We start from the raw sequence: 14,664 nt of genomic DNA on the forward strand, positions 1-14,664 counted from the left end.
TCTTTGCGATTGTCTCTTCTCGCTTCCAGATTGAAATCCTTCAGCGGCGTTTCAAAGAACTGTTTACTTCCCAATTCAAGCTTTCCGCAATTCAACGGAGGCAGGTTGATAGGCGCTAGCTAGTTCATGCATGAAGGAGGTGACGGCGGGAGATTAGAAGAAGGCGGTCAAGCCAGCGCCCGGAAGTCAAGTAGGGCCGGAACGGGAAACGCGGTTGCAGACCTGCAGATTTGCCGTATGGCTGCCCAGTGCAGGTGGGAGTTGGTGCGAGATGTGCCTTGTAAGTTGTGTGTGTGTTTGTGTAGGTATGTGTGCCCGTGTAAGAGAGAAAAGTTGGATTGCGCAACGCCGCAAAGGTGTGTGTGAGTGGAGATGGCGAATAAGGTCGCAGAGGGCTACACCAACCCAGGCCTGCCATGGTAGCAGCCGGTGACATGGCCCAATAGCAGCAGACTGTTAAGACATCGATTGCATGACCAAGGCCTCACACTGAAGCAGCGGTGAAGACTGAAGAGGAAGCACTCAATTGTGGGCGATATCAAGCGGCAGCGGCTGGAACGAGTCCGTCGTCCGCGGACCAGCCGACGCCAGCGGCAGAGTGGCTCTCTCTCAAGGCTCATGTAGCGAGTAGGTGGATGAACATTTTGCGGCCGGACGGTGAACTCTGGGGCCGGAAAGGGGGGGCCGGCGGGAAGCTGGTCGCGAGTCCGTCGCGCATTGTCAGGCGGTCTGGTTCCCCACCATCGTGAGAATTTGACAGTTCACCGATGAACTCGAGAGAAACGTAGAGAAGGTCGTCGTCCGGTCCTCGTACGGGCGTCGACGGACCCAAGGACGATGTGCTCGGGTACCTTGCGTGGAGCACGCCGGCCTTGTCCCCAAATCCTTTCAACGGAACGCCTGGTTCAGGTCACCGGCCGAGAAGCCTAGGATTTGACATCTTGGGTAGACCGCTTATGGGTATCGAGAACCCCGTATCTGCCCGAGATCTATTAAGCGGGATTCTAGAACCAAAACGAGCACGCCAGAAGAGACTGGAGCTATCTCTTAGCTTTGGTTGGAAGTTGGAGTTCCTGACAAGTTGACAGGTTGTAACTCTGGAAGTTGAGAGGGCAGATACAAGCGCTGCGGTTAACAAGGTTATTGGGCTGAAGTTCGAAGTGGCCAATGGTTTCCTCACTTTTTTCCTAGTCCGTTCGGGCCCGCTGATTGAACCTCTGACACACATGCCGTGCCCTTTTCGTGCAGTCTCATCGTTGCTGTCCTTCCATCCAATCGTGTTTCTCTGGGATATCAATCCCTGTCACATCTGTGTTCTCGTGGTACGACTATCTCCCTACTTTACGAATACCAACGCCAGAATCCCGCAAGGGGCATGGGGAATCGGGATGCCACCGCAATGCAAACAAACATTGCCGAAACGAACTTGGAATGGAAACGGCGACAGCAGCGTAGTCATCGCAACAGCAAGGGTCCAATGGATTGGTGCCTTGAATTGACAAGCCACACGACTTTTGGACCCCTTTGTTTTTCGGATGCTACTCTGCACGAGTAGATTGGCCTAGAGATGTTTCTGTCCGCATTCGAGCGTGTGGCAGTTGAGCCAGACTACCGCCAACTGCGCCATGCCGTTCTGAAATTATGATGCTTGTCTTCTTCGGTCGATAAAGCTCGAGCTTCGGAGGCGTCCCGCTCTCACGAGCAACATGTTTCGCTGGCATTTGATGGTGATGGGCAGGCCACTAATATTGGTATGTGCCAATGGGCAAGCAGCGGATCGAGGCCGAGCAAGCGGGTGCGGACGGCGTGAATCTTGCCCAATGCCGAACGGACGCAAGATGTACCCAATAATCACGATACGTCACGCCTTCTTCCATCTCCTTGCCATCGTGGATTCATCTGCCTTGACTGGCCTAATAGTCTGAGGGTCGAGATGCGTTTGCTGTCGTGCGCTAACACGTCCTCGTGCTAGAGTCCCAACGGTGTGAATCAACGGGAAAACCTAGAAGCATGATGGAAGAAAAAGCGCAGCGCACGGCCTGCTTCGTGGGATCTAGTTGCACCCGCGAGAACGAAGAAAGTCACGAATGAGCGAGGACGGAGACATACGGTGAGGAACTGGACCGCGTGGCCAAGGAACGAACATCTCGCGGGCCTCGATAAACACGCGTGGCGGCATCACGGACCTCGGCTCTGGCCCGATTCTCGCCTCCGTAACACGCAAGTGACGGCGAGGTGGATAAGCTTTGTTTTTCTGTTGGCCACACGTGCTTTCGCCGCCGCGGTAGCTTGACACATATTCTCACGAGCCTAGACAGATATTTGGGGCCAGAGATGTTGATAGAGCGGTATGAGTGACGGAGCGAAACATTATCTCATTACGGAGTTGATACGGTGGTCGAAACTAAAGTACTCCAGGACTCAACACTACTACATAGACAACTCAATCTACCTGAAGAGTGACTTTGTGACACGCCTGACGGACTTAACGAGAGTCATCCCATTACGAACATCGTTGACATAAGTAACCACATGCTTCTATCACATCCTGAGTACGTGGTCAGACGTACGGATGCCCGGCGTTCATTCCCGTGAAGCTCGCCGCTCGCGGCGGCGGGGTTATCTCGAACGCCGGCGACGATCCGTCGTACTCGCCCGCCAGTTCCGTGGTCCTACGCATCCATCACCCCATTCGTATTGCGGCCGACCAGTCACATTGGCCGGTTTACTCGCCAGCAACGAAGTTACTGTTTTCCTGCCAGCCAGCCGCAAAAAGCAAAACACTTGCAAAACGCTCTAATTCATTGGGAAGGGGTTTGTATGGTTGGCTGGTGATGGTGGTGGTGGGGTGGTATCGTGGCATCTCTCATGTCCTTGGCAAGACATTCTGTCGCCTAAGCGAGGTCAGTTTCCTGTAGCCATTTTGGCCCATGTATCGCCAGATAGGACGGCAAGACGAGACAAGCCATGGAGGTCCATCAAACATTGAAGCGAGACATTGTAATCAGCTGTTATTCAGAGTTCTAGTCTGTTCCTCTCAGTCGATGGCTGCACCGCCTCTTAAGGCACTTGGAGCTGAGCCCTGGCTGGCACTTTACAAGCCCCCCCAATTGCCTGCAGTAATGAGCGTACTACGGCTTTGAGGCTTTCGTGGGTTCCTACGTCTCTCTCGTGGATAGTGGGGATCGATTTCTGGTGGCGGGGGATATTTCTTCAGTGTCATTCATCCAGCAGTGAGACCACTATTGCCCGGTCACACGACCGAGTCGTTGGGGAACAGAGTGGCACCGGGGACGTGGAAATGCGTGGTGACTCGTGAGAAGCACACGAACGCCGACTGCGGCCCCCCATTTTCCGTTTGATGAGAAAGGAGGCCACGGTTACCCTCACTTTATGACTGATACCTTTACATGATTATCCGCGCCTTCATCACCGTCAGCCCGGTCTGCCGAACCATTGAGCTATGCCAGGGATGCGTTTCCACACCGTAGGAGTCAAGTTGGCAAACTCCGCGATTATTACGTCGTCTGGACGGCACATACATACCGGCTGGGACTGTACACTTGTTCGCTTCCCGAGGTGCCCATACTTCCTACGAACCTTTTCATAAGAACCAATCTGGGTTAATGAGGGGATGACGAAGAGCGTCAACCTCTGAAACACTCTCGAGGAGCGGCCGTGATCGGCATCAGCCAAGGCTCAGCGTCACGGGCGCTAAGTACACATAGCAAAAGCATCAGCCCTGAGCCTGTGAACTGTGTACTTTGTAGGGCCTCTTTGGGGTCCAGCCTTCGAGGTGAGGTGGCCTTGTGGGAGCACTGGGGGGTCACATCAGCGTTCAATGATCGGACGAAAGTTGGACGTTTAGGCCCCTCCCCAGACCTCGGACTGGGCCAAATTATCGATACGAAGCAAGGGGTGGGCGGGTTCAAGGTTTCAATGTCGCCATGTTGCGAAGCTGTAATTTCAAGGACAGTCTGAATGGACAACTGTACATAGAATGCAGATCGGTTCGTTTGCTTACGGCCAAGATTAAGAGTGAACCGAAAAGAGGAACCGCGAAAGATAGCTGCCTCATCTATCCGTACGATAATGCAAGATAAAGCTCTCCGCAGAAGCAATGTCCCACCCGTATCAAAGGCCCACGGGTCATCTGAGATAAATCACTCTGGGGTAAGCTGCAGCTTGTGTGAGAGGGAGAGCAAGGAGATTGGGACCCCTTCGAATGGAGGAGGGAGGTTAGACACCAATTAGGAAAGGACCCATGAAAGCCCGTTTTCTAGTTCTGGAAAGTCGATGGAGAAGGATTTGTGGCACAGGGCCGGCGGCGCTTGGGGACCTCCCAAGTTCGTGGGAAACTCTGGGGAACTCCTGGCCGTCCGTGAGCACTTCTCTTTCCCTTACTTGCAAAGCATGGATAAGAGAGTTCAGAGGAGCGCCAGTGAACAGATAACACTGGTTGTGCGAACAAGATACGGGACGGGATTGACAGTAAGGATGCTTTGAACAGGTCTGCGACGCGATAACCAATGTCGAGCGGGCGCGATTATACTTCTGTCCCATCTGCAGGTCGAAAGGAGTGCAGTGTCATACGACCAATGAGACCAAGGCAAGTGAGCAAGTGAAACAGAAGCCCAAGGAATCCAGTCGTGAGATTGTACGAGGTAAACAGCTGGCGTTGTCGGCTGGCGTGCTGACTGTTTGAGAGGCACAGAGGCTGGCAGGAGCTTACCTTAGGAAGGAACTAGGTTCCGTGCACCGTCTCTGGACAGTCGTGACTCGTGAGTGCCTAGGTATGTACTGTAACGGAGGGGTTGAGAGCACCGTTGGGTAACGGTCGGCCAGTAATGCTCTCAATCGGGTACAAAGTAATACCTCTAGGTAGACTCCGTATGAGTGTTCGGTTCTTGACTCTACCTCTCTGGGCACGTTCTCAAGAGTCTCGAACTCTCAGTACCAACCCAAAGTCACCAAACTCTCCACAGTCGCCTTTACTACGTAGTTAGAAGGAGGCAAGAGCAGGCAATGGCAATGGGCAATCTGGCAATGAGAGTTGAACAACTGTCCTGACTCCTGACTACGTGACTACTCTGACATATCCACCGAGACTTTTTGTTGGGACGGGAGTCATAGGACTGGGCAACTGACGTGACGAGTTGCAAATCTGCTACTATTCTTGTTCAGGGGACCTGGGGACCTGGGGATCGTGGACGTGGCCTGTAGGCTGTATCCGTACCGCGGCAATGCACTCCAATTTCGGTCCACGGCCAAATGACCAAATGGCCAAATAACGATATTCTTCAGCCATGATCCAGGTCCACGTTTTCCGAGAAGACTGGATCCCTCATGATTTCCGAGTACATACGCAGTAAAGAGAGAGGAAAATCGGGGGACCCGTTGCGTTGCCACTCTATCTTTGGAAGCTAAGCCATAACAGGCACGTCCATTCAGTCGAGATATCCAGATCTGCGAATCAGCATGGATAGCTTATGTAAAAGGATACCCAATAGGAATAGCCGTGGTCGTGGCGTGGATGCTAAGCAGTCACGGGGTCTTCCGAATTCCAGGGACGGATAAGGCGACCTTACCTAACCAGAATGATGAAAGTTCACGATCAATGGAAGTCCACTGAGAGCGTAACATAACATGTAGAGAAAGGACCTCTTTTCCCCCCTGACAATATCCACACGGTGGCTCATTCCGGCACCGCGTACACTGTCCAAGGGAACACTCTCGGCAGTTTGCCATGTTGTATTCGTTCAAAGTATTCGGACTGGATAACCGATAATGCAAATGCAGGCCCAACTCAGTGAGGCCAGAGTCTCTGGCGGCTGGCCAGCGCTGCTGGTACCCGTACCTGGCAGGCGAGACTTTGTGTTGGCGCCAGCAGCGAATGAGAGTCTGGCGATGGTCTTCTGGCACTATGAATTGTTAGTTTTGCATCTAAGGCCGTCTGGACCCCGTCGATCGCCTTCCCTCATTGTGTAAGAAGGGCAAAAAGGTTGCGCGCTTCCCGCTGCGACCGCCCTACTCTCTATCTCTGTTCGTCGATGCTGCAGGCGGCAGACGATTTGGAGCGCCGTCGCAACGGGAAGGGAGGCCTGGCTTGTCTGGCACCCCGGATTGTCGACGGGCCTTGACTGGCTGGCGACGGCTGCCGTGGCAGAAAGAAACATACAATCACCTGGAGCATGGCTTGGCTTTTCCTGGCGCTGGCAGCCTGCATGCATTCCGCTGGTTTCGCAGTACGCGGCAGTCATGTCGAGGTTGGACCTGTCCTCGCCCAGCCGCTGCGCGAGCTGTACTTGCCGACCACGTACCCCCAGGGCGGTGTGGCGACTAACGACGCATTCAAGTGGATCAAACTTTCCAAGGACGGTTGGTACTGACTGGCTGTGCCTATGGTGGCTGTCAGGTACGTAGCCGGCAGTGCATAATGCAATAGGTACGTTGGTTTTTGGTACGGGTGCTCTGAACGGAGTGGCAGTACGGAAAATTGCTTGGGCTACCTCCATACTGGCGTCGTGTCCATGGGACAGTAGGCCCTCCGTCAAAACATGATCACCGTTCATCATCGTCTACCGTACAGCGATGATCTACCGTGTAGGAATAAACGTTTGAGCACGTTCCTTCCTGGGCATTCGCAATACCTTGGCTTTTCGGTGCCATCTATTGACTTCGATTGTATGTACTTCTCTCCTCTACAAGCCAATTATCTTCTCATTCGCACGCCTACTTCCATAATAAATCACAAGAGAGTACTGTCCTGCAACAACATGTCATCACTTGCACGCAATACGGTCGTTCAGGTCTCGCCGTTCCAGTAATCAATGTTGCACGAAGCCGCACAGCGATAGAGCTAACGAGAAGTGAGAACACCCAGAGAGGGGAAAAAGTTCGAGACCTCGAGTGTTCAACCCCAGACGGTCCCTTGCAGCCACTTCGCACATCACACCTTGGACCTTCATTGCCAGCGAGTTTGCGAACGTGCGAACGTGCCGCCCCCCCCCCCCGGTTGAGCAGCCTGCCAGCCATTCGCGGATTCATGCACTTCGCAGGGGTTCGCCCGCTGTCTCAAGGAAACTTCCCACATCTCGAACCAAGTTTCCGAGAGGCCCTTGTCAGTCGCACTGTCCCGCTGGTCAATCTCCCTTTCCCCCCTGAGCTTGGGTTTGCGAGATACATCTGATGCTACTGAGATTACCTGCCATCTCCCGCACCGCTGGTCCCCTCTATGGCGTACCTTGCTACCGGACTTCGTCATAGTTACGCTGCTGCACGAGTTTAATTGCCTTGCGGGCACCCCTCGCGCCAGCGTTCTTCGCAGGTTGTTATTGTTGCGGCATCCGTATTGTTGATGTTTATGTTGATTAACAAAGTTATTCGGCTCCGACCCCGTGTCTACTTGGTTGCGTCGGTCAATCTACACAACAACTACATAGGGCGCGGCAACGCATTCTCGTCTTACGTATCAACACAGTGGTATCGCCGGCTACCCAGAGATTGCGTATTTTGGACACTGCTTTCGTCTTGAATTCGCCATCCATCGAAGCCAATGGAAGTCACTGCGGAAGGTTTTCGTGCCGTGTACTCCGTTATGAGCAATCAAGTTTATCAATCAAGGCGGTCCCGTTGAATCGTCCGCTCCGACGATGAGTAACAACACAAAGCCCCGTCTACCATTCGCCGGAACGGGGCACCGAGTTCCCTCTTTGCACTCTCCTTTTTCTCAGTGGATTCTGGAGAGGATCCCGACAAGTACGACTCTTGCTTCCTCGCTGGCAGCTCCCAGTTCCAGCAGGCTACGGGGCCGGAGAGATGATGATATGTGCTCTCAAGACGGGGCGGACGGGTACAAGTTGGGCGAGAATCGCCGTGCCGGGACCCGTTGACTATCCACTGTGGGTTATGTCAATAGTCAGCTGGTCTGGTACACCTGGGCCTGGACGCTGAGTGATGCAGTCGTGCTCCTATGTGTTCCTCTGCTCTTGGCTAAGCTGATGAGGTACCTCACTCGGTAGACGGCTGCCAGCCCATTCGGTACTTAGCTCACACCAACTATTTGCACTAGGTTTACCAAGGCACATGGTTGACTTTCCAAGTTGGCCTCGAGGCTCGTCAGTGCGTCAGACTCAGCCAACACTGGGCACCGTGAACCCGTTATGACACCGCTGATGGCACAGTGTCACAGTCTTCACACCCTCAGCGCTCACCGTCCGAGGTCTGGACCTCCAAGCGTGGAGCTGGCTAACGGAGTGGTAAACGGAAGCCAAAGTCGTCTATGTACAATGTCTACAGGCGCCTTGAGAGAAGACACAAACATCAGAACAGGCCATTCAGAGACAGCAAGTGGGGCTTCTGGGCTGACCCGGCCTTTCACTCACTGGCTGTCTCTTTCGTCTGTTCTCTGCATAGGTACCTACTGCGTAGGCATGGAGAGAAAGCTGCCTCCCCCCTCCACAGTTCAGACACCTGACTGCTGTCTATGTCTGAGGTTGGTTGTCGTGTGTCTGGGGAAAGCAACAGAGCCAAAAGGGGGGCTGAGATCTGAACAGACGGGAGCGAGCAATCGAAGTGTCGGTCTGTCGGTCTGGCTGACTGGAGTCTTTTCAGGCATGGCTGGGTTGCGTTGCATCGTTGCCAGCCCAGCGAGAAAGAAAGCCCAGTCGTGTCCTGCAGGATGATCAGGATAGCATAGGGTAGTGCATGCTATTACTGGGTAGCTACTAAGGTATACATACGGATAATATGCAGGAGACAGTTGTCTGGTGCTGGGGATTGGAGAGCGATGTGAGAGACAAGCAATCCTGCTTTGAATGCTGTCTGCAAGTTGGTCAAGCGTGCGTTCCGGTCGTCCCAGTCGTCCCACTCCCCTCCCCCCATCATTCCACGTAGCGCGCCATGCTTCCTGGCGACTTGTCCCAGACTGTCCAGTACCTGTGCCAGGTGCCAGCCCCGTGTGTGCACATGATACGTACTCTTCCCCCACCGCTTTCTCGACCGTCCGTCACCCTTTCCCAAGGATGCTACCTCAGCATCCTCAGCATGGCTCAGGTAAGGAACCTATCCAGGTACCTAGGTAGCTCCCTCCCCACGCAGTAAGGCCAGGTACCTCACTGTGTGCCGATACTGACTGCGTAAGGTAAGGTAGACTTTCATTCCGTCCCAGTTCTCTCAGTTCCATCCAATACCCTCGTCTTGTCGGTACGTATCGCCGTAAGTGTACTTGCACCTCACCGTCCCGGAGCTGTCGCAATACGCAGTTCCCGGTACGTACTCCCGCGCTCGCCTTTCCACCCCCGGTCTGCCTATCTCGCTCCTGGGGTTCCTCGCTCTCTTGTCGCTCTGTCGCTCTGTCTCTCTCTCTCATCCCGTCTTATCCAAGCCAATCCATCCTCGTCCATTCACCTCCATCTTCTTCTTTGGCCGTCTTTTGCTCACACACTCTCTCTTCGCTCACTTCCACACCTCTCTTCCTCTCGCCTTGTATTCCCTGTCCTGCACCAGCCTACCCACCACCACCCATTTGCTTCATCCAACCTACCTTACCGTACGGTCCTCTCTGCCTCTGCCTGCACTTACCTACTTTACTCTAATACTCCCCCTTCATCATCCTCGCCCCTTCTCTTGCTTGTTTCCTCTACTCTACCATCCTTCAATCATTGTCGTCAACGGCCTCTCTTCCTCTCCTTGCTTGTTAGCCTCCTCTCCCCCGCCTCAACCTCCTCCCTTTACCACCCTTTCGCTCCGACCTCCTTATCAACTACTCGTCCATCAACAAATCCACCGATACTCGCAACGCCAGCTCCCGCGTGCCCACCCGCGAGTCATACTTGCAAGCAATCACGCAATCTCCTATCACGCTCTGCCATCGAGTTGAAGAGTATATCAATCAGTCAACCCATCGACAGAGATAGGATAAGAGAGGCCTCAGGAACCACGATTTCCTTACAATCTCCACCAGCCTCGGCAATTTGCTGTCATTGAACATTGACTCACACCTCGTGTCCTTTGACTCACTTTGGCCCTCGCCTTTGTCACTCAACATCCGTCCACGCTTTAAGCAACGACACCTCCCTCACCCATCCATCGAGATAAGAGCTACCCACCTCCCATCGACCGACACTCACCAACGACTCTCGTCTGTCGATTCGTTGTCACACACTGCTCAACGCTCGAATGCTTCCGTAGCCATTACTCTTCGCCGATCCCGGTAGTCAGCTTGCTTGCAAGCCGTTGCTATTCACACTTTCAACGACATCTACCCACGGCCATCGACTATCACGTCAACTGGCCTTTGTGCCTAATAGAGCCAGCAAACCAACGATCAACCGCATTAGCAGTTGGGTGCCATCTCGAAACAGTCTGAATCCTCTAGCTAGGAATCGACGCCTTCATTTCTCCTGCGAATCAACTATCCAAAGTTGACCTCGCGAACCCCTTGTTCGACCTTCGGGCGCCACTCTCTACACTTTTTCCAGCAAGCTTGCTCTATTTCAATGTCCTCATAACGATACTTCTTTGTCTTTTCCGGACCACATCGTCCAACCCCATAACGACCAATCAACCAACAACAACAGACCCTCGCTTTCATATGTCCGTCTCCAGCAAAAAAATACCCTCAATGAGCCTCTGATAAGTCAACGAAAAGGAGTTAGAAATTCGTCTTGTTTCCTGTTAGATTTGTTCTTTCAACCCTGTATATTCTTGGTAACAACCAAACCCGCCTCCTTCTCGATCTACAACAACAACAACCACAACCGACACGAATCCTACGCTGTTCACACCCATCCTTCTCGATCCAGCAACCACTCGAATCCTCCTTCCTCTGCAACGACGAAACCTCGAAAAGCTTGCTTTAAGGCTGTAACATCACCCTCGCCGCTACATCGTTGTTTCTCAATTCGATACCCCCGTGCTCCAAAGCTTCTTTTTCCAGTTTCGATATGGCATGCTTGAGAGACAACTTTCAGAATGGCGTGCTCCTCGGTGGTCGATATGAGACCATCTCTCCCCTCAACCATGGTTCCTTTGGCATGGTCTTCATGGCCAAGGACACCAAGACTAGCGAGACCGTTGCCATCAAATGCTTGACTAAGAAGGAAGCTGCTGATGAGTACGGCTTCGACTTCGCCATTGACGAGAAATCCGAGGAGCTTGTTCTCCACAGCCGTCTTGGATCCCACCCCAACATCGTCAACCTTCTCGACACCTTCGAAACCGATGCTCACCTCTACTTGGTTCTGGAGTTCTGCCCTCAGGGTGACTTGTACGAAGCCATCCGCAAGGGCCACGGCCCTCTCGAGACGGAGCATGTCCGACAGTTCATGCTGCAGCTCGTAGATGCCGTCGACTACATCCACTCCAAGGGCATCTTCCACCGAGACATCAAGCCGGAGAACATCTTCCTCACCCAGTCTGGTGACATGAAGCTCGGCGACTTTGGCCTCGCTACGACCGAGAACTGGACTTTGGAGAACACTGTTGGCAGCGACCGTTACATGTCCCCTGAGCAATACGACTCTGCGGGTGCCGGCTACTCTCCTGCCCAAGCCGACATCTGGGCCATTGGTATCTGCCTCCTCAACATCCTTTTCTCGCGGAACCCCTTCACCACTCCGACCGAGGCGGATCCGCTTTTCTTGGACTTCTCCAGAGACAAGCAATCCCTTTTCGACGTTTTCCCCTCCATGTCGCTGGATACCTATGAGGTCATCGTTCAGTGCATGAGCTTGGATCCTAAGAAGAGATCACTTGTCGGTGCCCGTTCTGCTCTCCAGCGTGTCATCAGCTTCACCACCTCCGAGGAGGATGATGATGACTTCTGCTCCGCCGAGCGTCATGTCATGGCGAGCGCCAATCGCGAACCCCTGCGCACTCCTTCCATCCAGAGCCCCCAGGTCGATCAGGGTGCATTCCCCTGGGCCAAGGCCCTGCATGCCAGCCCTCCTCAGCCGATTCGTCAGCTCAGCGCCATTCCCGACGAGGACCTCTTCTCCAAGTCTGGTGAGACCCAGAATTCGGACTGGTTCAGCTCTGCTCAGGCTCCTTCGATTTCATCCACACTCAACTCTAGCCTCGGCATCTCCATGCAGTCCCTTCACATTGGCCGACCTATGAAGGCCGCTCCACGCCCAATTCCCAAGGTTTCACCCATGGCCGGCTCCCTTCCCATCAACATGGCAAAGCCCCGCAGCAACTTGTCTTCCATGTCGTTGGTCTTTGGCCGTAAGGATGCCGTTTCCAAGAGCTGGAGTGACATGTGGGATGAGGATGAGGAGGAAGAGGAGGCCGAGCGCGAGAGAGAGATGCAGTCTCTGAAGGATCTCAACTCGCGGACCTGGAGCCAGGATGGCAAGTCAGACGACAAGGAAGATGACTGCGAGACCGTGGATGCTACGCCCCTTGCGACCACACCTCAACGCTCTTTCCATGACAGCCACAAGTTGATCCACAATGACATTGACAGCGACCTTGCTGCCGACGGATTCTTCTTCCAACAACCATCTCCGCCTAAGGCGAGAGCCATGTTGCCCACATATCAATCACCATCCCCTAAGCGGGACAACGTTGATAAGTGGGCCGCGCTCGGTCAGCGGCGTCGGGGCCTCACGGGATCTTCATATTCCCACATGTCACCAGAAGTTCCTAGACAACGAGCAATTGGTCTAGGCTACAATTCCTATGCGGCTGGGGCCAATTCTTTTGCTACCGCGTCATGGGAACACGGCGGACACCACCAGCACCACCACAACAACAACAACAACAACACACATCACATCACACAAAAACAATCACCGAAGGATAAGGTCAAGGACTGCCCCTGGAATAGGGGCAGAGATTGGAATTATTGGCGCAAGGAGAAGCGCAACGATCTCGCAGACGTCGAGTGGGTTGGTGGCTGGCAGGAAGCGCATTCCTAGTCGAGTCACCTCTTGTGGTTGGGTTGTCACCATCAGGACATTGCCACTTCCACCTGACTGTTCGGTTGTGGCAGTAGCCACGACTTGACTGTCGTGGGATTTCTACTTGGCAAGACAAGACACCTGTTTGGATGAAGGAACTCAACTCGCTCTCTGTGTATTAGATATCTCCAGATTAATGAACAATACCAGAAGTTACCCACTCATATCACAGTTTCTTTACTATTCACTGTGAAATATTTTACCCGTCTGGGGATTGGACGTCTTCTGACAATGGCAAACTAACCCCCAACCTTTTTGAGTGCCGTCCATCCTAATTACTGGCTGAGTAGTGTGTCGTGTTACCCCTCACTTGACTCGAGTCATGAGTGATCGCCAACCCCATGATAGTCGATAGATAACAAGGCACTGTATTCGTGTATGCTATACAGACAAAAAGCACCGTTCTCCACAGGATCGGCAACCCCGGAATTGGCTCAGCACCGTCTTGAGTACCCCCCAGCTCTATCTATCTATCGTCGGCAACCCAGCAAGAAGGGGGTTGGTGATGTCGATGGTCGGCGGTCATGGCCGTGTGTTTTGTCGACACCCATTGTCTGTTGGACACGTAGCATTGCTTAACCTTCCTTTGACTTTCCCCTCTCTTCCCCTTTGTTAATATCTGTTAGTTGTATGGTACTGGATAGTCTGAGGAGAGCTGATAACGGGATGCGTGACTGTTTGCATGTTCAAGTATGAACCCCTTCTGTATCTGTGGATGTCGATGAGGCAATGTATTGTCTTTGCCGATCTCTTCGGCTATACGGAGCACAGCTATCGTGCCCATTGAAACTGACTCGATATCGTATCTACTTATCCAGTTGAGCATCATGATAGAGACGACATGACAAAACATGACATGACAGTTTCTCTCCAGGCTTCTCACGAGATACCCTCGGAATGCGGGGTCGCTAAGGTTCACTAGGGGCCTTTTTTGAATCTTGCTGTTGAGGCTGGTTGTCATTGGCCGGGACATTGTAGTGCATGTGTGCGTACATGTACGTGAGTAAGAGAAACATCGTGTGTGTATGTGTGTGGCTTGGGGGCGGGGGGGGGGGCGGGGGGGGCACATTATTCTTGCCGCTATTGATAACGATGCCGTTGCCAGACCTTGAAATCGATTCACATAGAATCACTCAACAAGCATGAAACTAGTCACAGCGCAATTTGGGCGACATGTATTTATATATCCTTTGTTATGCCTTTGGGTTTTCAAAGTGCGCCCCTTTTGCTATCCATGAAGAGGATAAACACCAATGTCAGTCCTCATCGAATACGCAAGTTTGCTTGAGGTTGGCTTTGTTACCTATGCGGGTTTACACGAGGGCGCGTCTTTTCCTCCTCATCATCAGCTATAACAGATATACTACAAAAGTTGGGTAGGTAGGTGTACAGGGGCAAGACTCCATCGTCCTCAGCTTATCCATCCCATGGTGACTGTGACGCCTCTGGTCGGTAAACTTGGGCGCGGGCGTTGAGTCTCAAAACCAACGGGTTTTATAGTGCGGCATGTTACGGTTTAGCAACCAATGACTGTTTGCTGATTTGGAAAGCTCTGCCATGGGAATGGTACAGACAAGCTCAAGTTCACAGCTTCGTATCCTGCTAATCTACTGCGCTTTCAATAATGCTCGTATTGCAGTGAGTGCAAGACATGCTCAACCATGGTCTCTGATGGAGAGAAAACATCGTTTCCGAGTTA

At 53.0% G+C, this 14,664-nt stretch overlaps 4 protein-coding genes across 4 annotated transcripts; 2 read left to right on the plus strand and 2 right to left on the minus strand.

Moving 5' to 3' along the window:
• Positions 1-1,820: 1,820 nt before the first annotated feature.
• Positions 1,821-2,800, plus strand: CLUP02_03562 (uncharacterized protein; the record flags this gene model as incomplete). The annotated part of the gene is made up of 6 exons (XM_049282582.1): positions 1,821-1,919; positions 1,973-1,982; positions 2,058-2,284; positions 2,345-2,459; positions 2,554-2,710; positions 2,767-2,800. The coding sequence occupies 6 exons, from the start codon at positions 1,821-1,823 to the stop codon at positions 2,798-2,800; spliced, it is 642 nt and encodes a 213-aa protein (XP_049139725.1).
• Positions 2,801-2,904: 104 nt separating this feature from the next.
• On the minus strand, positions 2,905-6,515 carry CLUP02_03563 (uncharacterized protein; the record flags this gene model as incomplete). Its single annotated transcript, XM_049282583.1, has 18 exons — positions 2,905-3,008; positions 3,099-3,211; positions 3,258-3,337; positions 3,405-3,461; positions 3,547-3,698; positions 3,757-3,818; positions 3,883-3,958; positions 4,025-4,153; positions 4,248-4,371; positions 4,405-4,563; positions 4,629-4,697; positions 4,802-4,921; positions 5,096-5,143; positions 5,198-5,335; positions 5,395-5,466; positions 5,613-5,732; positions 5,775-5,921; positions 6,024-6,515. The coding sequence occupies 18 exons, from the start codon at positions 6,513-6,515 to the stop codon at positions 2,905-2,907; spliced, it is 2,262 nt and encodes a 753-aa protein (XP_049139726.1).
• A 4,431-nt stretch (positions 6,516-10,946) lies between these two features.
• CLUP02_03564 (uncharacterized protein) lies at positions 10,947-12,923 on the plus strand (the record flags this gene model as incomplete). Its single annotated transcript, XM_049282584.1, has 1 exon — positions 10,947-12,923. One exon carries the CDS (start codon positions 10,947-10,949, stop codon positions 12,921-12,923), a length of 1,977 nt encoding a protein of 658 aa, XP_049139727.1.
• A 362-nt stretch (positions 12,924-13,285) lies between these two features.
• Positions 13,286-13,981, minus strand: CLUP02_03565 (uncharacterized protein; the record flags this gene model as incomplete). The annotated part of the gene is made up of 4 exons (XM_049282585.1): positions 13,286-13,398; positions 13,450-13,519; positions 13,603-13,721; positions 13,885-13,981. 4 exons carry the CDS (start codon positions 13,979-13,981, stop codon positions 13,286-13,288), a joined length of 399 nt encoding a protein of 132 aa, XP_049139728.1.
• Positions 13,982-14,664: the final 683 nt, after the last annotated feature.

Source organism: Colletotrichum lupini, chromosome 2 (assembly GCF_023278565.1).
Source record: "Colletotrichum lupini chromosome 2, complete sequence".
Taxonomy (NCBI): Eukaryota; Fungi; Ascomycota; class Sordariomycetes; order Glomerellales; family Glomerellaceae; genus Colletotrichum; species Colletotrichum lupini.